This window comes from Nomascus leucogenys, chromosome 19 (assembly GCF_006542625.1).
Source record: "Nomascus leucogenys isolate Asia chromosome 19, Asia_NLE_v1, whole genome shotgun sequence".
NCBI classification, from domain to species: domain Eukaryota; kingdom Metazoa; phylum Chordata; class Mammalia; order Primates; family Hylobatidae; genus Nomascus; species Nomascus leucogenys.
This window is the reverse complement of record NC_044399.1, coordinates 67,238,756-67,259,602: the sequence shown is the minus strand read 5'-3', so window position 1 is coordinate 67,259,602 and position 20,847 is coordinate 67,238,756. Positions and strand designations below refer to the sequence as shown.

General features: G+C 49.1%; 1 protein-coding gene across 1 annotated transcript in view; it reads right to left on the bottom strand.

Moving 5' to 3' along the window:
• Positions 1-14,171: 14,171 nt before the first annotated feature.
• The window catches only part of MYH3 (myosin heavy chain 3), a 29,923-nt gene continuing 23,247 nt past the window's right edge, over positions 14,172-20,847 (bottom strand). Inside the window, exons 31-41 of the mRNA XM_030800523.1 lie at positions 20,475-20,658; positions 19,653-19,818; positions 19,229-19,353; positions 18,103-18,411; positions 17,447-17,650; positions 17,245-17,370; positions 15,925-16,095; positions 15,730-15,834; positions 15,480-15,575; positions 15,235-15,372; positions 14,172-14,319 (exon numbers count right to left, since the gene is read on the bottom strand). Coding sequence (XP_030656383.1) covers positions 14,293-14,319; positions 15,235-15,372; positions 15,480-15,575; positions 15,730-15,834; positions 15,925-16,095; positions 17,245-17,370; positions 17,447-17,650; positions 18,103-18,411; positions 19,229-19,353; positions 19,653-19,818; positions 20,475-20,658 — 1,651 coding nt within the window. The 3' untranslated portion in view covers positions 14,172-14,292. The remainder of the gene's footprint in view (positions 14,320-15,234; positions 15,373-15,479; positions 15,576-15,729; positions 15,835-15,924; positions 16,096-17,244; positions 17,371-17,446; positions 17,651-18,102; positions 18,412-19,228; positions 19,354-19,652; positions 19,819-20,474; positions 20,659-20,847) is intronic.

Sequence of the window (20,847 nt, the reverse complement as noted above, 5' to 3'; positions counted from 1 at the left end):
AAGGGAGAGGATGTTTGACATCTAACCCATCGTGGGAAGAGGAGTCTCTGTGAGTATTTCTTTACTTCTTGGTAGGAATAGGGTGAAGGAAGAAGAGTCTGATTTAGGGTATTGTCACAGCTCTGGGTCAGACTCTTATGGGGGTTATTTGAGGTTAGATGAGTCAACTTGGCAGGGAAGGAGTGGTTACTGTGCTGAATTTGGCTAAGGGAGCGTGGCAGGGTCCAACTACAGTATAGTATGGGAATTTCAGGTTGGGGGACTTCTCATCTTATGCCTGTTGTCAGGGTAAGCCCATAAGTGTGGGGGCACCCTTGCAGAGAGTAGCCCAGGTTCATTCTGAATTTGGAGAGACCAAGAAATTTCAGTCTGTGTCAGAGAAACCGACCCTTGGTTGGGCCTGACTTGGGCTGGGGAAGGGATGTCAAGTAGAACAGTGCTTGGCACATAGAGGTACCAGAAATATCTGCTGAATGACGGTGCCTCTGATGTCACTGAGTGGTCGGTAGCCAAGGTCTGGCATGAGACGCTGAGTAAGATTCTCTGGCCAGGCTTGGCGGGAAATGCTGTAATTTACGAATGCTCTGCCACAGGTGCAGGTGAGTGAGTGGAAGGGGCGCGATGCAGGTGCAGGACCTGTGGTGGGACGTCAGAACTGGAGTCTGAAGATGTTGCAGTGACACTCCATTGCAGATGGGAACCAGGGAAGAGTCTGGGCACATCCACTTTTGGATAACCTGACACTAAGGGACTCTGCTGAGCTCAGACCTGGGCAGATTAGCAGACAGGACACCCCCAGGTTCAACCCAAGGTGTTTAGAATTGAGGCAGCCTCCACCGCAGCTACCCTGGTGGGCCTGCATTTGACAGACCATGAAGTGATTCCGCTCATAAGTGACCCGGCCCCGCCCTCTGGTGGTCATTCCCATCAACTGCACCTCGGTTTAAAAGGACTGGTGTTGGGAGCTCCTTTTCCTCACCACTTAGTGGATCTCCTCAGCATTGGGGCTTCAGGACTAATTTTACTAACCCACATGAACCCAGTTCTGCTGTGATGTGAGTGTAATAAGCAGGAAAAGTCAATGTACTTCAAGACTCCATCTGGTTCCACCCATTGTCTGAGACAATTCAGTTATAGTTATAACATGTGACAGGCATCATGCAGGGCCTTGTATTTGCTTCATAGCAGAAATCTTTTAGGGCAGGTACTATAATTATGCACATGTTACAGAGGATGAAACTGAGGCTCAGAGAGGAACTCTCACTCCTGCTGCAAGAATATGACATTCAGCTGGGCACGATGGCTCACACCTGTAATCCCAGCACTTTGGGAAGCTGACAGGGCAGGATTTCTGGAGCCCAGGAGTTTGAGACCAGCCTGGGCAACATAGTGATACCCTGTCCATACAAAAAATTTTTTTAATTATCCAGATGTGGTGGTGAGTGCCTGTGGTCCCAGCTACTGGGGAGGCCGAAGCAGGAGGAACGCTTGAGCCAGGAAGGTCTAGGCTGCAGTGAGCTGAGATGGCGCCACTGCACCACTGCACTCCAGCCTGGGTGAGAGAGTGAGACCTTGTCTCAGATAGATGGATAGGTAGGTAGATGATAGATAGATAGAATAGGACATTCAGTTCTGGGTGCCACCAACCTGTTAACAGTGGTACCTCCTCACCTTACTCCAGCCCATCCTTCAGACAGTGGAATTGAGGAGAATGGACAGGGAGGGGCACTTTCTATTTTATGTTTTACAAATGTATTTTTGTTATGAGCATATATTATCTCTATAATTCTTTTTTAAATTGTAGACTAAATTCTGGGTGTCATCCCTGGTGAAGGGATCTTGCCAGCCAGGGAAAGAGGAGGCAGGATACAGGAACTGGAGCTCCTTCACCTTGAGAGAACAGGGGTTCATAGGAACATGGTGGCTGTCTAACGACCCTGGAAGATCCAAGAGAGCAGATTTATTCTGTGTGTGTCTCCAGTGCCCAGCCCCAGCGCCAGGAGGTGTTCTCAAAACGGGAGTTCAGCTGTGTGACAAAGCATCTTGGTAGCCAGGAGGGGCTGCCCTCTGCTGGAAAAAGTGGGATAACTTTGAAAGAGCTTGGGCTGGAAGTTACTGGGATGTTTACACAGGAGAGTCAGTGGTGGGGAGAAGATTGGGTTTTAAAGTATTAAAGCTATGGCAGGGTGCTGTGGCTCACACCTGTAATCCCAGCACTTTGGGAGGCTTGAGGCTGGAGTGATCGTTTGGGCCCAGGAGTTCAAGACCAGCCTGGGCAACGCAGTGAAACTCTGACTCTACAAAAAAATTTTAAAAAGCATAGTGGTGTGCGGCCGAGGGCAGTGGCTCACGCCTGTAATCCCAGCACTTTGGGAGGCCAAGGCGGGCGGATCACGAGGTCAGGAGATCGAGACCATCCTGGCTAACACGGTGAAACCCCATCTCTACTAAAAATACAAAAAAATATTAACCAGGCGTGGTTGCGAGCGCCTGTAGTCCCAGTTACTTGGGAGGCTGAGGCAAGAGAATGGCGTGAACCCGGGAGGCGGAGCTTGCAGTGAGCCGAGATCGCACCACTGCACTCCAGCCTGGGCAGCAGAGAGAGACTCGGTCTCAAAAAAAAAAAAAAAAAACACACACACACAAAGCAGAACAAACAAACAAACAACAAAAGCATGGTGGCGTGCGCCTGTAGTCCCAGAGGCTGAGGCAGGAGGATAGTTTGAACCTGGGAGGTTGAGGCTGCTGCGGGTCGTAATTGCGACCTACACTCCAGCAAAGCCTTTGATGTTCGGGTCCCCCAGTCTGTGATTTTACCAGTGGGATGCAGTACCCACTCCTGCCTCTAGGTGACAGCCTTGGCTCTGTAAAACCCAGACCTGTTTTTGGTGCCCTCGTTCCCACCCTTGGCTGGGTATTGTTTTCATCTGGAGATTTAGGGTGTGGCAATCTACTGATGCCTGGGGCTGCACCTCCGGATATTCTGATTTAATTGGTTTTGGGTGGGACCTGGGAATTGGGAATTTTGAAAGCTCCTCAGGTGGCTCTAAGCCAAGGTTCGGAGTGACTGAGTGCTTAGACCTTGCCATTTCTGTGGGTTCAGTGGGCAGATTGTTTCATTTTATTTTCTTTCACTGTACTCTGCAGGGCGAGACTGGACCCATGGAGAGAAAGTAGGAGCATTAAAAGAGATGTCACCAGAAGCTACAAAACATACCAGCTCATTAAGATAGAGACAATAAAATAGGTCCCTCTAAAAACAAGAGGGAGAGAAGAAACAGGAACTTAAACAGTACCCATGAAGGAGTTACAGGCCTTTAACTCCCCCAGGAAGTGAATTTACTCCAGCCATGCAGAGGGCAGGGGAATGTTCCAGAAGGCAGGGTGACATGCTGGCTGGGGGCCAGAGACCTCTCTCTTTCAATAGCAGTGGCTTTAGCATGCAGCCAGGCAGTGGCAGTTCTGGAATTCAGGACTCTCTGGGGACCTGCGGGTATAGGCTGGCAGAAGGGGCTTCACAGGGAGAATAAGGGGCCTGCGGGGAATTGGCTCCAGCCAGTGACAGTGAACTGACCCAGCCCAACGCCTCTGTCCCTAGGCATGGTGGCTGCCCTCATATCTGCCCCAGCCCAGCACTGGGATCTCACAGAGAAAAAGGGCCTTCTGTAAGGGCAGAAAATAGCTATTGCCATAACTCTTCAAGATACTGGGCCACAAACCACATTGCTGCGGCCCGAGCCAGGACTAGAGGGAGGCAAGTGAGGCACCCTCTTCGGTCACAAAATCTAAGGGGACTGCAAAAAACCCTCAGTAATCAAGGCCAGGTGCGGTGGCCCATGCTGTAATCCTAGCACTTTGTGAGGTCGAGGCGGGTGGATCAGCTGAGGTCAGGAGTTCAAGACCAGCCTGCCCAAAATGGTGAAACCCAGTCTCTACTAAAAATACAAAAATTAGCCGGGCGTGGTGCTGCGCGCCTGTAATCCCAGCTACTAGGGAGGCTGAGGCAGGAGAATTGCTTGAACCCGGGAGGCGGAGCTTGCAGTGAGCCGAGATCGTGCCACTGCACTCCAGCCTGGGCGACAAAGAGAGACTCTGTCTCAAAAAAAAAAAAAAAAACTCAGTAATCAAAATTAATCATATTGTATTGCAATATTTTTAAAATCAAGGTTAGTGCAAAAAACAACCCATGATGAACAAAATTTTAAATGAAGATGGGATGGGTGTTCTTGCCTTTATGAGCCTCAGTGGCTTCTCTTGCCTTTACTCCGCTGTGGCATAGCATGGCTCTGGACTTCTGTAAGGGAGTCTTCTATTTTTCACCCACACCTTGCAGGAGCCACCAGTCAGCTTTGGCACCTCAAGAACTTTAGCACTCAGGGTGAGGCCGGGCTAGAGACCCTGATGCCTGGCAGAGCAGCAGTGCCACCTAGTGGCTCACGCCTATAATCCCAGCACTTTGGGAGGCTCCAGTGCCAAGGCATGAAGGGCGATGCCAGACAGAGCAACAGAGACGGCCAGGAGCTGTCCTGTCCGGAAGAGAGGGTTTTACAGAGCACAGGAGCACGGGAGCCTCTGCATGGGCAGCTGCGTGGGCGGAGCTGAGGTGGGGCAGCAGGGAGGCTGCATGAACAGATGAGGCAGGAGCAGGGAAGTGAGAGTCAGTGTTGCTGAGACTGATTTTTCCTGCAGGCAGAAAATTCCCATGCACAGTCTTAGCACTGCCACAGGCAGATGGGGTGACCTGGAAGCAGTCGCCCCTCCTTGTCCTCATCTATGAAACAGGAGGGTCAGCACCGTCTGTCTCTGTGGCTTGCCTACTCTTCAGAACTTGTGCCCAAGTTTCCAGTTCCAGGGACGGGTGTGAGAAATCAGCTTCCGAGCGACAAAACAGCCTCAGGCCACCTTTTTTTTTTTTTTTTTTATTGAGACAGAGTCTCGCTCTGGCGCCCAGGCTGGAGTGCAGTGGCGCGATCTCGGCTCACTGCAAGCTCCGCCTCCCAGGTTCACGCCATTCTCCTGCCTCAGCCTCCCGGTAGCTGGGACTACAGGCGCCCGCCACCGCGCCCGGCTAACTTTTTCTATTTTTAGTAGAGATGGGGTTTCACCATGTTAGCCAGGATGGTCTCGATCTCCTGACCTCGTGATCTGCCCTCCTCGGCCTCCCAAAGTGCTGGGATTACAGGCATGAGCCACCACACCCGGCCCAGGTCACTTTTTTTTTTTTTTTGAGGCAGAGTCTTGCTCTGTCACGAGGCAGGAGTGCAGTGGCACCATCTGGGCTCACTGCAACCTCCGCCTCCTGGGTTCAAGCGATTTTCCTGCCTTGGCCTCCTGAGTAGCTGGAACTACAGGCTCATACCACCATGCCCAGCTAATTTTTGTATTTTTAGTAGAGATGGGGTTTCACCATGTTGGTCAAGATGGTCTCGGTCTCTTGACCTCGTGATCTGCCCACCTCAGCCTCCCAAAGTGCTGGGATTACAGGCATGAGCCACCGACCCCTGCCAAGATTGGGTTTTAAAGTCTTAAATCTATGGCAGGGTGCCGCGGATCACCTTCCTTCTTTCATTTTCTCTCTCTCTCCTTACTTCCCTCCCTCCCTGCCTTCTTTTCTTTCTTCTTTCTTTCCTTTCTCAGACAGAGTCTCACTCTGTCACCCAGGCTGGAGTGCAATGGCATGATCTTGGCTCAGTGCAACTTTCTCCTCCCGGGTTCGAGTGATTCTCCTGCCTCAGCCTCCCTAGTAGCTGGGATTACAGGCACGCAGCACCATGCCCAGCTAATTTTTGTATTTTTAGTAGAGACTGGGTTTCACCATGTTGACCAGGCTGGTCTCGAGCTCCTGATCTTACGTGATCCACCCACCTCGGCCTCCCAAAGTGCTGGGATTACAGGCGTGAGCTGCTGCGCCTGGCCTCCAGGCCAATTTTGACATGACAGTTCCAGGAGCAGCATCACCAGCCACCACATATCCAATCCAAGGGAGAGGAAGAAGGAAAGGACTTCTCCATGTGGATGTCCTCACCCAGCCTCGAGATTGTGACTTTCTGGAAACTTTAATAACAAGTGCTGTCTGTGCCAACAGCTTAGCACTTGGTTTACTGTTAATTAATTCCCAGAATCTTAGACACTAGGGTGGCGAATAGGATTTTATGAGTGCCTGAGTGCCAGAGTAGATTAGCAAGAGAAAAAAAAAAAAAAAAAAACAGAATGGAGAGGTTTCACTCTTGGACATGGAGTTTTGAGAAATCCTCCAGGGCCTGGTTCTCAAAGGGTGGTCCCTGGACCACCAGCATCAGTATCATCAGGGAACTTGCTAGAACCGTAAAACCTTGAGTCCCACTCCAGACCTGAGAATCAGAACCTGGAAGGTGGGGTCTGGTGAGGTGGGTTTCAGCCAACAAGCCATGCAGAGCATTCCGAGGCATGTTCAAGTTTGAGAATCACTGATTTAGAGCCATGCTTCTCAAACCCCGCTGTGCCTGCCGGTCATGCAGGGATCTCGTTAGAATGCAGATTCTGATCCAGTCGCCTAGGGAGGGTTCTAAGACTCCATGGTTCTGACAAGCTCCCAGGTGACACGGTACTGCTGGTCTTTGGAAAACTTTGTGTAGCAGAGATCTAGGCCTGCATTTCCCAGACAAGCCTTATGATGAAAGTCACCTGGGTGCTTATTAACTATACAAGTTACCAGGTCTCTCCCCTGGAAATTCCTGTTTTGTGGACCTGGCTTCGGGCCCAGGAATCTGCTTTTTAAAACAACCGCTCTAAGAGTTTACCCTTAGGCAGATCATTAGAATCAGCAGGGAGCGTTTAATGCAGATTCCCAAGCTCCAACCCAACCTACTGACTCAGAATCTCTGATGGTGCAGCCCTAAATTCTGAATTTTTTTTTTAAAAAGTAAACCAGGCGGCCAGGCATGGTGGCTCACGCCTATAATCCCAGCACTTTGGGAGGCCGAAGCAAGTGGATAACAAGGTCAGGAATTTGAGATCAGCCTGGCCAATATGGTGAAACCCTGTCTCTGCTAAAAACACAAAAATTAGCTGGGTATGGTGGTGGCGCCTGTAGTCCCAGCTACTTAGGAGGCTGAGGCAGGAGAATCGCTTGAATCCGGGAGGCGGAGGTTGCAGTGAGCCGAGATTACGCCACTGCACTCCAGCCTGGGCGACAGGGTGAGACTCTATCTCAAAAAAAAAAAAAAAAAAAAAAAAAACCAGGCAATGCTGATGCCCAGCTAGGTTTAGAAACCCTTGGATAGTTCAGACCTCTCGTTTCTCAAGTAAGGAACCGGAAACCTGGAGAGTGAGATGCCAAAGATTATGAAAGAAACTGGAAGGAAAGTGAAGACTGGAACAGAGACTTTCTCATTCCTACTTGAGTGTTCTTCCAGTGACTGTGTGTGTGTAGCTTTGAAAATACAAAGTATTGGGAATAGGAACTGTGATACAAACAAAGGTAAGTAGGACAGTGTAAGTCATGACTGCTACTCAGGGAGAGCAGAGGGAGTTTTAAAAAATGCCCCTAAAAAGGTGCACAAAGGATAGGGGTGTAGCCACTGGTGGGTGGGGAGGACCAAGACAGCCTGAGGTGTGTTAAGATTTCAAGGGGAGGTGGCCGGGCGGGAGTAGCGAAGGGGAGCCATGTCTGCGGGCACACATGGAAGGACAGGTTGAGAATCCATCTGAGGCGGCCGGGCTTGGTGGCTCACGCCTGTATTCCCAGCACTTTGGGAGGCTGAGGCGGGCAGATCACAAGGTCAGGAGTTCAAGACCAGCCTGGCCAATATGGTGAAACTCCATCTCCACTAAAAATACAAAAATTAGCTGGATGTGGCGGTGGGCCCCTGCAGTCCCGGCTACTTGGGAGGCTGAGGCAGGAGAATCGCTTGAACCCGGGAGGCGGAGGTTGCACTGAGCGGAGATAGCACCACTGCACTCCAGACTGGGTGACAAAGCGAGACTCTATCACACACACACAAAAAAAGTATCCATCTGAGGCAAGTGTACTAAACTGATGGGCCGGGTGGGGGCATTCACAGTGTCTGGGCAGAGCATTGATAGGTCAGAGTTGTGTTTCAAATAGGCCTAAGGAGGACTAAGTTGTATTAACTAACTTGAACGGACTCAGCTGTAACATTGTCTGTCTTGAACACTACACACTTTGGGGTCAAATGGCTAGTGAACCATGTGTACCCCAGATCACCAGCTCTTCATATCACCAGCCTTTAAAAGCCAAAAAGTGATTTGAATTGAGCCATGACATGCAGGAAGAGACTGCCCAAAATTGCTTCTTCCTTTTTCTGTAACACTTAATATTCAAACTGTCTTTTTAACTCAGCAACACAGGATGATTTAGACTATAGACCTAGTATTAATATTACCTTACAGAGGTGGCAACAGCCACCGAAACAAACAAACAAAAAAGCTCATGTTCCTCTCCACCCCCATATTTCAGACAGTGACATGAAGGCAATGGATTCTCAGCATTACAAGGCAAGACAGAACTTGAAGGAAGAAGGCTGAGAGGACACCAAGGTTGAATGAACACTGTGCTCAGCCCTGAGGAAGCGGTGGAAATGCCCCTGGGCTTTGAGCCAGGAATTCAAATCCCAGCTTGTAGAGCTGTTCTGGGGATTAGAAGTTTGGGGTCCCTCGTTGCTGCACTCATTCCAGGTTTGGGGCTGGCGCTGCCCTTCTGACCCCTCCCTAAGGTGGACACAGGAGAAGGAGCGGGGAGAAGAAACAGGTGGCCAGAAGACACCCCGTTGAGGGCTCCCTCTGCTTGCAACAGGACCTGCTGAGGTTGCAGCTGAAGTGCTGGTCTTCCCAGAGAAAATAACCCCTCATTCTCAAAGGATGAGAGTGAGCCCCACGGGGCTGCGTGCTCTTGGCCATGGGAGCTCAACTGTGGTCACATCGAGTGTAATCAGTGTGTATTTATGGATCACTCACTACATGCAAGACCGGGACACGGCCAGGATTTACTGTGGGGCTGAAAGCAAGTCACTTAAAAAGGTAAAAATTCATGTCCTTTTAATCTACTTTTCAACAGGGAACATCACGTGTGAATGCTCGCGGCCTCTGCCTGCCTCGTGGGACGGTGCTGGAAATTATACTCGTGTTTAGATAGCATTCTCTGCAAGTGGCTGCTGTTGTCCTTCTGTCATCAGCACAGACAAGTGCTGGGAGTACCCACCTTGGGGTGGGGTGGCAAGAGAGGGCCAGCTTGTATCCGCCCTGTTGTCTTCCTTCCTTCCTGACTTGACTCTCTCCTCTGTGGCCTTCTCAGGAGGGGAATGTGATTGTGAGGAGAATGTGTACTTTACCCCTCACCAGTCCAGAGGGGCACATAGCCCAAACCTCTCCCCTTCCCAGAAACCTACAAGTCCCCCTGGGTGCGCCTGTGTGATGAGGCAGGCTCCGAGAGCCACAGGCTGGTGGGCCACTAGGGAAGCAGTAAAGGAAGACAGTTTATGATTCTAACTGGAGATAATGAATTGAAAAGCTGGTCTTTGTTTCTGGAAATGATGCCAGGAGGCCCTCAAAATAAACGCCCACCTGTCCTTCAGGTCTCAACACCTGTTGCTCTTGGGACAAAGACCCCAGGCCCAAAATAGGCACAGCTGCTGTGGATGCTCGTCTTGCCCTCCTGGAGCTGAGACTGGACCATGTTTGGAAATATGTCTCCCTCCATCCCCTCCTCCCATCCTCATTCAGAGCCTTAGGGCTTTAAGATGTGAGCTCTTTCCTCACTCCCTCTCCCCAGTCTTTCTTGGGTATCTCTGCTTCTCCCATCCCCTGTTCCTGGGCATGTCATAGGCAGTTGGTAAATGACAGATGAATGAATACATGTATAAGGAAACACAGACCTGAAATTTCTAGCAGCAAAGTTTGGAGCAGGAAGCTCTGGCTGGCCCTGGGCTTTTTGCTAAGGGTGTCCTGGCTTTGCATGGCAGCACCCCTCCCTGCTGGGCCTTTGCCAGGACGCTCGATCCTCCCTTCGGGCTTTTGAGCAAGGTGAATTGCCAACAGCCATGCCCACTCCCCAGGCCAAGAAAACCAAGTTCATGGCCAGGATTGCTCACAAAAAAAAAGAACCACTTCTGCCTTATTATTCTCTCTTTATTACCGAAATGCGGAGGCAGTAAGTCAACAGAGAAAGAATTTGTTTTCCCCAAGGCCACACAGATTGCCCCAACACTTGACTTTTCCTGCTAGGAGCTCAATCCAAGAGATGGGCTTTCTTTTGTTCTCTGACTATAAAAGCGTGTCACCCTGTCACCGTCTTCTATCACACAAGACCCCTGTGGGCTTGGTTTGGTTTTGTTCTTTCATCATGATTATTTGGAAAGTTATATTTCCTTTACTGTCCTTGAGGTGTGAGGCTTCACCTTATCTTGTCTCCGTATCCCTGAGTCACTGAGGAGTCCTATGTCAATGACACCTCTCCATATGCTTTACCTAAGCTGTCCCTTCTCTCAGCAAGTTCGCGCCAGGCTTCCCCATGAAGGCCACCTAAGGGTGTCTATCATCCCCCTCCTAAATCTCCCCAGGACTTTTGAACAAGGGCCATGTCCCGTTTAATGTCATACGAAGAAGACTCATCAAAGCTCAGGAGTTGGGAGTTCTTGCTTCTCACTGCCATGGAAAGCATGAAACATCTTAGATAAAAATAATCTCTGCCATCCCCTGGCTCCAGATGGCCAGCAGCTGGGGCATGAGCACCTCCAGAATGTCTCGGCATTGCTGAGGTAACCGGATCGCTGCTCAGATCCAGCAAGCAGCCTCAGAACCTCCCAGCCGCTGTTGTTTTTAGCACTGGGATTATTGTCAGGGGTGTAAATAGGCATCTGTGTTCTGTGTGGCTCGCTCACCCCACATTCCTAGGCACACTTGTTTTATTAAAGCTCTCAGCTGTCGGGTGATCCAGGCGTGGAGAAATGAAAGGCCGCCCTCACCAGCTGGTGGTGGACTGTAAACTGCAACCAGTTTTTCCCCATGAGGACATGTTACTCCTGTTAGAAACTGTGTCCCTCACATGTCCTTAAGAAGGGGGCCATCTGCCAATCATAAATCAAGATCTCAGCCGTTCCAAATAAAGAAAGAGTCTCCCCTCCTTGCTGGCAGTCCTTTTATAGTTGACAGGTTTTTTTTTTTTTTTTTTAAATCTTGTGCTTGGCCATGTATTTCTTGTGTAATTAAAAAATTATAGAAGGTAATAAAAAATACAAATCCACTGCTAAGAGATTTAAGACTCAATAAAAATTTCAGAAAGCCAAAGGTTTCTGGATAGTATGAGGATTACAGGGAGAAGGTTAATAAATTCCATGCCCCAACACCAGAAAAAAAGAATACAAGAGAAAAAACAAGGCTATTTATGAAAACGAAAAGTAATTAGAAATGGCCCTTAATGGCTGAGTGCAGTGGCTCATACCTGTAATCCCAGCACCTTGGGAGGCCGAGGCGGGTGGATCACCTGAGGTCAGAAGTTCGAGACCATTCTGGCCAACATGGCAAAACCCCATCTCTACTAAAAATACAAAACAATTAGCCGGGCATGGTGGCGCGTGCCTGTAGTCCCAACTACCTGGGAGGCTGAGGCATGAGAATTGCTTGAAACTGGGTGGCGGAAGTTGCAGTGAGCCAAGATTGCACCACTGCGCTCCAGCCTGGGTGACAGAGTGAGACTCCTTCTCAAGAAAAATAAAAAATACAATAAGAAATGGCCCTTAATTTGGAGAGGCTCACCCCAAAAAGTGAGTCTGAAGAGAAGGCGCCCTTCATTCTTTTGCCACCCTGTTCTGGAGCCCATATACCAAAGAGCCAGTGGATATTGCAAATGAGCTAAAGTCATCCACGTTCCTACTGAATGGTCAAAGGTCCTGTCTTAAGAGAGGCTCTCTGAGGATGGAGTGGGCCGAGGTGGTGGACAAGAGGAGGGTTATAGAGAAACACCTGGAGGACGCTAATGGAAACAGTCAATCATCATAAAGAAAACACGAAGTACGCTTTGGGTTCTATCAGCCCAGTTTCAACACAGCTTTACCCCGTGCTCCAGCTCCTTGAGGGATTTCGCCGTCCATGTGGCCAGCTGCCCCGGTAGAAGATTAGTACTTTGTAGGGTAAAGGAGTCTTAGGATCTAGAGAGAATCCAGCTCTGCCATTTTGACCTTGAACAAATCACTCAGTGTTTCATCTCTTCATCTGTAAAGTGGGGGATAAGGTCCATCTCCTCATCGCCGAGTCTGTGTGCTGAGGGCACGAGAGAGTGCATGCCAAGTGCACATGGGTGGAGTTCAGTAAATAGTGGCTGATCTCATCCTCCTCCTCTCCATGGTCGGAGGAGACCCCCTCCCTGGCTCATGTGGCACGGCAGCTCCTGATTTGGAATGGAATTGGTGCTTTCATTTTCCACTTCTTAATAACACAGCTTACATTTTCTATAGTCGTGGGCATCCTTTTTTTATGGAATAAATGAACATTGGTGACTTTGGTCATAATATTCACTCTTAGAAGATGAATCTTTTTATTTATATCCTTCACAAAATCAGAGCCTAATAGAAATAGTCATAGGTCACTTCCAGCACCAAACTCTGCACCTTCTCCTTTGTGGGAAATGTCACACTTTGCCAATAAGTGGACACAGGGGGTCCCACGGCCCCAGGTATTTTCAAGTGCAGAGGCACTCCAGTTCTGCATAAAATGCATCAGGGGCCTCTTTTATTAACTGTTTAAGTCTTAAGTTCTGTAAAATAAGTTTACTTCAAAGATTTCTCGCTTACTCTTCCTTTCTGGTCTGTACGTATTTTACTTTTTTTTTTTTTTTTGACAGAGTCTCACTCTTTTGCCAGGCTGGAGTGCAGTGGCATGATCTCGGCTCACTGCAACCTCTGCCTCCCAGGTTCAAGTGATTCTCCTGCCTCAGCCTCCCGAGTAGCTGGAACTACAGGCGGGCACCACCATGCCTGGCTAATTTTTGTATTTTTAGTAGAGATGGGGTTTCACCATGTTGGCCAGGATGGTCTCGATCTCTTGACCTTGTGATCCGCCCGCCTTGGCCTCCCAAAGTGCTGGCGTGAGCCACCGCATCTGGCCTTTACCATGTATTTTTAAAAGATAAGGAGTATCTTAGAAAGCATAATCACAAAATCACATTATACCTTAAAATGAACAATAATCTCATGTCACCATCAATATCCAGTCAAGATTCAGATTTACCAATTGGAGCGTGTGTGTGTGTGTGTGTGTGTGTGTGTGTGTGTCTATTTTTTAACAGCGTGTTTGTACAAAGCAGTATCCTAACAAGGTCCACACAGTGCAATTGGTGGATAGGTCCACTAAGTATCTTTTAATCTACAGGTCTCCCTTCTATTTGTTTTATATTTTTTCCTTGCAATTTATTTATTGAAAAAGCTAAATGATTTGTTGAGTTCCCCCACATCTGGAGAGAACACCCCTTGGCCTTTCATTCTCACCTGAGTCAAACTAGGTCCCCTAATCTTCTGGAATCAGACAAAGAAGGGAACTTGGCAGCTGTTGCTAATAAATTTACTGATGACAATAAACAAAGGATCCCAGGCTAGAAGATGCTCTTTCTAGTAACAAGTCAACCAGATAGTTATCTTGGGTCAGGGGTGGGATTTTCTGTTGTGCAGCTTTGAAATCGTGCACACTGAGCTAAGATAACAGTAGTAGATTTAGACTGAGTGCTTGAAGGGGCCAGCCTCTTTTTTATTCATTTGTGTATTTTTGATAGCACAGTGCTTACATGAACAGCTGCCCAAAAAATATTTACTAGATTTCAGATGTATTTCCCCAGTAGAATGTAAAGAAGGGGAATGTAGGGCTTTGCTTTATAACCCTATTCAACTCAAGACAAGGGCTTTTCATGAGCCTACCTTTGTGTTTCCTTCATGTCATATTAAGAGATGACTCTTTTGAAAAGCTCTCCCTCCCATTCCCCACCAAAGCAAAGGTTAACCCGGAAGTTTTTTTTTTCCTTTTTGATTTAAGCCAAAAGCCATCTCTCCCTCCGCACACGCACACACCAATTGAATTTACCGAGCCCTCTGCTTACAAAGTTTTCACCTCTGAGCATATAAACCATCAAACTAGGAACCATTTCTGCATGGGGAAGAGGAAAACAAACACAGCGAAGCAGCCCCAGATTGAAACAAAGCAAAGTTTATTGCATGTGAAAAAGAGTCACATGGACATTAAGTATCAATGGTCAGGAACCAAGAAAATACACATTTTGCATATCTTCTGTCCTGCTCCAGAAGGCCTGGCTCACTCTTCGCTCTCGTGGACCACCATCTGGGAAGAAAGGGCACCTGGAGTCAAGTCGGGTGGCAGAGACACATTCCCACCCACCACTTCTGCCGGCTGGCATCAGAGAGTTGCTTGCCTACTTCAGTGGGACACAGGATATTTTTTGGACCTTGGGAAAATGCACGATTGCACACATGAAGTCACCCCATAGCCTTAGAAACTGGCCCTCCGAAAGAGCAAGCCCCAAACGCTGGAGAGCCAGCAACCTACTGTCGGATGCTGTGTGTTCAGCGGGCTCTGGAGGGGGATCCTGCAGCAGCCTTTTGTTACCAGCAGGGGGCGCATGAAAGAGCTCAGTGGGACCCGCTCGCTCCTTTTCAGGATGGCGGTTTGTTTTGTTTTGTTGGGATACATGTGCAGAAGGTGCAGGTTTGTTACACAGGTATACATGTGCCATGGTGGTTTGCTGCACCTATCAACCTGTCATCTAGGTTTTAAGCCCCACGTGCATTAGCTGTTTGTCCTAATGCTCTCCCTCCCCTTGCTGCCCCCACCCCCCGACAGGCCCCGGTGTGTGATGTTCCCCTCCCTGTGTCCATGTGTTCTCACTGTTCAACTCCCACTTATGAGTGAGAACATGTGGTGTTTGGTTTTCTGTTTCTGTGTTAGTTTGCTGAGAATGATGGCTTCCAGCTTCATCCACATCCTTGCAAAGGACATGATATCATTCTGTTTTATGGCTGTATAGTATTCCATGGTGTATATCTGCAGGATGACGGTTTTTATTGTGACTCACAGACCTGGATTCTAGCGAGGGTCCAGTCAGCTAAGTGACTTTAAGCACTTTCTCTTCCTGAGCCTGAGACTCCCCAGCTCTAAAGTAAAGGGTTCTCTGAGGTTCCTTCCAGCTAAGAAGTTTCTACAGTCCCTGGGAGGGCTCCTCCCAGCTCAGCGACTGACCCTGCTGGAGGTGAAGTCTCGAGTCTTAGCGCGGAGCTTGTTGACTTGAGATTCTGCGATATCCGCACGTTCCTCGGCTTCCTCCAGCTCATGCTGAGCCTTTCGGAATTTGGTGAGATGAGCATTGGCTTGTTCATCCTAAAACCAAGGCGCCCAGGCAGGTTAGATCAGCACGCGCCTCTCTCAGAACTCACCATGGGAAACAGCCCCGTCTGCCTGCCGCAGTCAGCACCTATCTCACTTACAGCCTCCTCCGCCTGCCTCTTGTAGGACTTGACTTTCACTTGCAGTTTATCCACCAGATCCTGCAGTCTCAGCACATTCTTCCTGTCTTCTTCACTCTAAGAATGAGAAAGTGGGAATGTCACTGGAGAGGAGGGGGCAGATTTGCACACAGCATGGGCAGCTTTCTGGGCCAAAGTGTTTCTTCCCGTAGTTTGGTGGAGAATCTGCACGTCACAGAGGACACGGTCATGGCGTTTGCTTTCCACTTACCTGATACGTCAGCTCCTTGACCCTCCGCTCATACTTCCTCAGGCCCTTAACAGACTCTGTGTTCTTCTTCTGCTCCCCCTCAAGCTCCAACTCCAGCTCTCGGATCTGGGGGAGAGGTGGGGAAATTAGTCTGGGGCTGGAGCGTGATTGGGAGGCTGGAAAGCTCGGCGCAGGCGGGGTTCCTCCTGCACACACCCTGGTCTCCAGTTTCTGGATCTGCTTCTTCCCGCCCTTCAGGGCCAGCTGCTCAGCCTCATCTAGACGGTGCTGCAGGTCCTTCACCGTCTGTTCCAGGTTCTTCTTCATCCGCTCCAGATGGGCGCTAGTGTCCTGCTCCTTCTTCAGCTCCTCCGCCATCATGGCAGCCTGAAAAGCACATGGGACTCGCTAGGATGCAGAGGAAGCTCCAGTGCCTCGGAACTGTCAAAACCTGGGGACCTCAGAGGACCAGAGACCATGCTAAAGAAAAAGGACAGGCCAGGCGCGGTGGCTCACGCCTGTAAATCCCAGCACTTTGGGAGGCCAAGGCGGGTGGATCACCTGAGGTCAGGAGTTCAAGACCAGCCTGCTCAACATGGTGAAACCCCATCGCTACTAAAAATACAAAAAATTAGCTGGGCGTGGTGGCAGGTGCCCGTATTCCCAGCTACTCCGGAGGCTGAGGCAGGAGAGTTGCTTGAACCCAGAAGGAGGAGGTTGCAGTGAGCCGAGATCTCACCATTGCACTCCAGCCTGGTCAGTAAGAGTGAAACTCCGTCTCGGGGGGTGGGGAAAACAGAAAGAAAGTAAAAGGACAACAGGTGAGACTGTGATGAAGCACACTCTGCCACCCTGGAAGAGGGCCAGAGCTACACCCAGTAGATAAAATAACCTAATCAATGAGGCAATGAGAACTAGGGACAGACTGGGAAACAGTTTCTTCCCTTTCTTAAGCTGGCCTCCTTTGAAACCCTCCCCTGCCCCAGGGAAATTCTTTTTTTCATTATCACCAATATATATTTTCAAAGGAGCTTGAGACTTAAGAGTAGTCTGACTTGATGCCCAGCCTCATAGATTTGGGGATAGTGAGATTAAGGGAAGGCCTCTGGAGAATTAAGGCTGCACAGCAACAGCAAAATCATTTCGAGGTAAAGTTCTCCCGCCGGGCAGCAGGTGGCGCCATGAGCGCGGTGGGCCGCCGGGAGAAAGCCTCGGAGACCCAGGGAGAAATGTGTGGGATATTGACACCTCAGGTTCTTGTTTTCTTATTTGGAATAAGTCAGATGTTGAAGGAAAGACGTGCATACCTCTCCACAGGCAGAACGACTAGGATATAATCCCTTCCTGTCTTTTTTTCTTATGCCCTTCTTCTAAAGTGCAGGAGGGAACAGGGGAGTTTGAGCGGAGATGGGAGCGCTCGGCGAGCAGAATGTGCACCAGGTGTGGCTGGGGGAGACCGCACCTGTCTAACTACGTGAGGGCTTTAATGCAATGCAATCCTGGCAGCCCGAGGGCAGCAGGAAGGAGACGCCTTACGTCCGTGATGGCCTTCTTGGCCTTCTCCTCAGCGTTCCTTGCATCCCTGCTGGCATCTTCTACCTCACTCTGGAGCTGCATGAGGTCTGTCTCCAGCTTCTTCTTGGTGTGGATGAGGCTGGTGTTCTAGGGCAAGAGGAGACCTGTTAACCAGGTGCGTCTGAGGCTGGAACCTCGCCTCTCTTCCTCTCTCTTCCCTCACCTGGGTGTGCAGCAGCTGCACCCTCTCGTTGGAGTCCAGGAGCTCCTGTTCCGCCAGTTTCCGGGCCCTCTCCGTCTGCTCCAGAGTGGCCCGCAGCTCCTCCACCTCGGCCTGCAGCAGGTTGGCTCTGCGCTCCACGATCGCCAGCTGCTCCTTCAGGTCCTCCTGGCCCCGGAGGGCATCATCCAGGTGGAGCTGCGTATCCTAGCCAGAGAAAAAGGAACATTCTATTTGAAGTTGAGGTGTTAGGACCACGAGCCTCATCTACATCTCTGAGTTTTTGTTTGTTTTTTTGTTGTTGTTTGTTTTGTTTTTGTTTGGAGACAAGGTCTTGTTCTGTCACCCAAGCTGGTGTGCAGTTGCATGATCTCAGCTCACTGTAACCTCTGCCTCCTGGAAAGCAATCCTCCCATCTCAGCCTCCCAAGTAGCTGAGACCACAGGCTTGTGCCACCATGCCTAGCTAATTTTTAGTTTTTTTGTAGAGACAAGGTTTCGCTATATTGCCCAGGCTGGTCTCAAACTCCCAGGCTCAAGTGAGCCTCTTGCCTCAGTCTCCCAGAGCACTGGGACTACAGGCGTGCACCACTGTGCCCAGCCTACATTTCTGAGTATGTGAGGACGAGAGAGGCTTTTCTCCGATGGGTTCTCTCAAACCTTCAGCTGCCCCTGGACACTCCTGAGGTGTTTGAGGGTCTCTGCCGCCTGGCGGTTGGCGTGGCTCAGCTGGATCTCGATTTCATTCAGGTCCCCCTCCATCTTCTTCTTGAGCCGGATGGCTTCATTCCTGCTCCGCACCTCGGCGTCCAGGGCGCCCTGCATGGTTTCCACTGTTCTCTGGTAGTTCCTCTTCAGCTGCTCGATCTCTTCATCCTTCTCGGCGATCTTTCTATCAATTTCTGATTTCACTTGTGTCAATTCAAGCTGGATTCGGAGGATCTTGGCTTCTTCATGCTCAAGAGCAGCCTTTAAGAAACAAAAGTAAATCAAATAGTGTCCGTGATGGGATGGAGCCAGCTCCACTTCCCTGCAAGGTAACAAAGCTTCAGTGGAATAGTCCTAAATCTAATCCTACGATATTCACGATTCACTTTTTAAAAGTCCCAAATTTGGCCGGGCGCTGTGGCTCACGCCAGTAATCCCAGCACTTTGGGAGGCCGAGGCGGGCAGATCACCTGAGGTCAGGAGTTCGAGACCAGCCTGACCAACATAGTGAAACCCTGTCTCTACTAAAAATACAAAAATTAGCCAGGCATGGTGGTGCCTGCCTGTAATCCCAGCTACTCGGGAGGGTGAGGCAGGAAAATCACTTGAACCCGGGAGGCAGAGGTTGCAGTGAGCCAAGATTGCGCCACTGCACTCCAGCCTGGGCAACAAGAACGAAATTCCGTCTCAAAAAAAAAAAAAAAAAGTCCCAGATGTATATTCAGTGCAGAAATAAAACTATGTTTCATTGCTTTTTGGTTTTGATTATACTATCAATCAATAATAATGTTTAAATCATATTTCTTAGGAGAATAAAGGACTTTCTAGATATTTTTAATTCATCTAATATTTTGTAAAATCTCGTCTTTAGGCCTATTTAATATGACAGTCTTCTCCAATAAATTTAAGATAATTCACAGGTATTATTCAGCCTCACAGTTTTGCTGTGTGACAGGAAAGCAGCAGGCATTAGGACTGTGATTTGACAAAGGCAAAAATGAAGACACAGCGCAGAGCAGCTAGCCTCCCTGGCCGCGGCTCACCATGGCTGCGCCTGCGCCTGCACCCCAGGACTCACCTCTGCTTCCTCGAGAGCCAGCTGGATATCAGCCTTTTCCAGCTCAATCTGCTTTCTTGATTTCTCCAGTTCATGGATGGTTTTACCATTTTCAGCAATTTGTTCTGTGAGATCTGCTATCTCCTCTGTAAAGAAATAAGTTTCAATTGCATATGAGCGCCTCTGCATGGGTTTCCAGACATGCAAAGCATTGACTCAATGCTTTTCACCTGGTTTATTATAATCCTAAGGTTTCCTGTTTCCTAGAGATAAGATATTGTACAGAGAGAGGCTAAAACGTAACCTGTCAGATGGTGAACACTTTCTCCGTGTGCATTAACACACGTGTGTAGGAAACTGAATGATGAAGCCACACCCACGCCAGCATGCTCTAGAGCAATAGAGCATGAAAGGAGGAGGTTTCAGAGGGTTTCGAATAGCTTACGCTCTAAGTTCTTATTTTCCCGTTTCACAGTTTCAAGTTGATCTAAGGCTTCCTCATAGGCATTTTTCAGTTTGAAGAGCTCAGTGCTCAAGGAGCGGGACTCCTTCAGGGATGCCTCCAGCTCTGCTTGGCTCTCCTCACACTTTGTCTTCCACTCTGCCAACACCTGGAACACCGGACGGAAGGTCTCTTCATTTCTGAGCTCTCCTCTAGGTTTCTAACTAAATACTAAATAACTAAATTCAATGCAAAGTTAGGGCTACGCTTGGCATCACTTTCCTGGCTCCTTGTTATCGATTACTGGGCTAATCAAGATTCTGTTCCATAAATGTACTCAAGGTAATGAGTCAGGAACAATTGCCATCTTGAAAAAGAAAATAGATCCTTCGAGAAGGAATTAGCTGGGCATAATTGTCCTTTTCCTAATAAAAAAATGGCCCTGTACTTCTAAATATTTCATTAAAGCATTGGTTCCTATCAACTTTATCTGTCATCTTGAAAGAAGGGCTTCCAGAAAGCCTCCCAATAGGATCTCAGCTTAGACAGACCAGCAGTACAGACAGGAAAAATGCTTAGGGCTGCACGACATTGTAGAAATTGGTTTGTTTCCATGGACGACATTTGAAAGGGACCTCTACCCCCAGCCCATTCCCATTCTGTTTTGCAGATGAGGAAACTACAGCCCGGTGAAGTTCAGGGACTCGCCCAAGGCCACACTGCTGGTAAGGGCAGAGTCAGGCCTGGGATGCATTCTCCTCCTTCCACGGCTGCTAGAAATCCCCTACATTATGGCATTCACCCAGCACACAGCGGACCCCACACCTTGTCAAAGTTCCTCTGCTTCTTGTCCAGAGCGGCGGCCAAGGAATTGGCCCTTTCAACATCAACCATCAGATCCTCCACCTCTCCTTGCAGCCTCTGCTTGGTTTTCTCCAGTGAAGCACATTTAGCATTCACTGCCTCAACCTGTTCCTCGGAATCTTGAAGGCGCTGAGCAAGTTTTTTCCTTAAAGAATATGAAAGAGAAGCAGCTGTTATTTAAGTTTCCATCCACTCGAACATCACTATTCATCAAGTTGGAATCACTAATCTATGTGATTCAGACACCCATGTGTTTTTATAGGCCCAAGAGAATTTCCTGTCTACTCACAATCCGGGATCAATAACTTGCCTTGTATCTAACCAAGATCAAAGT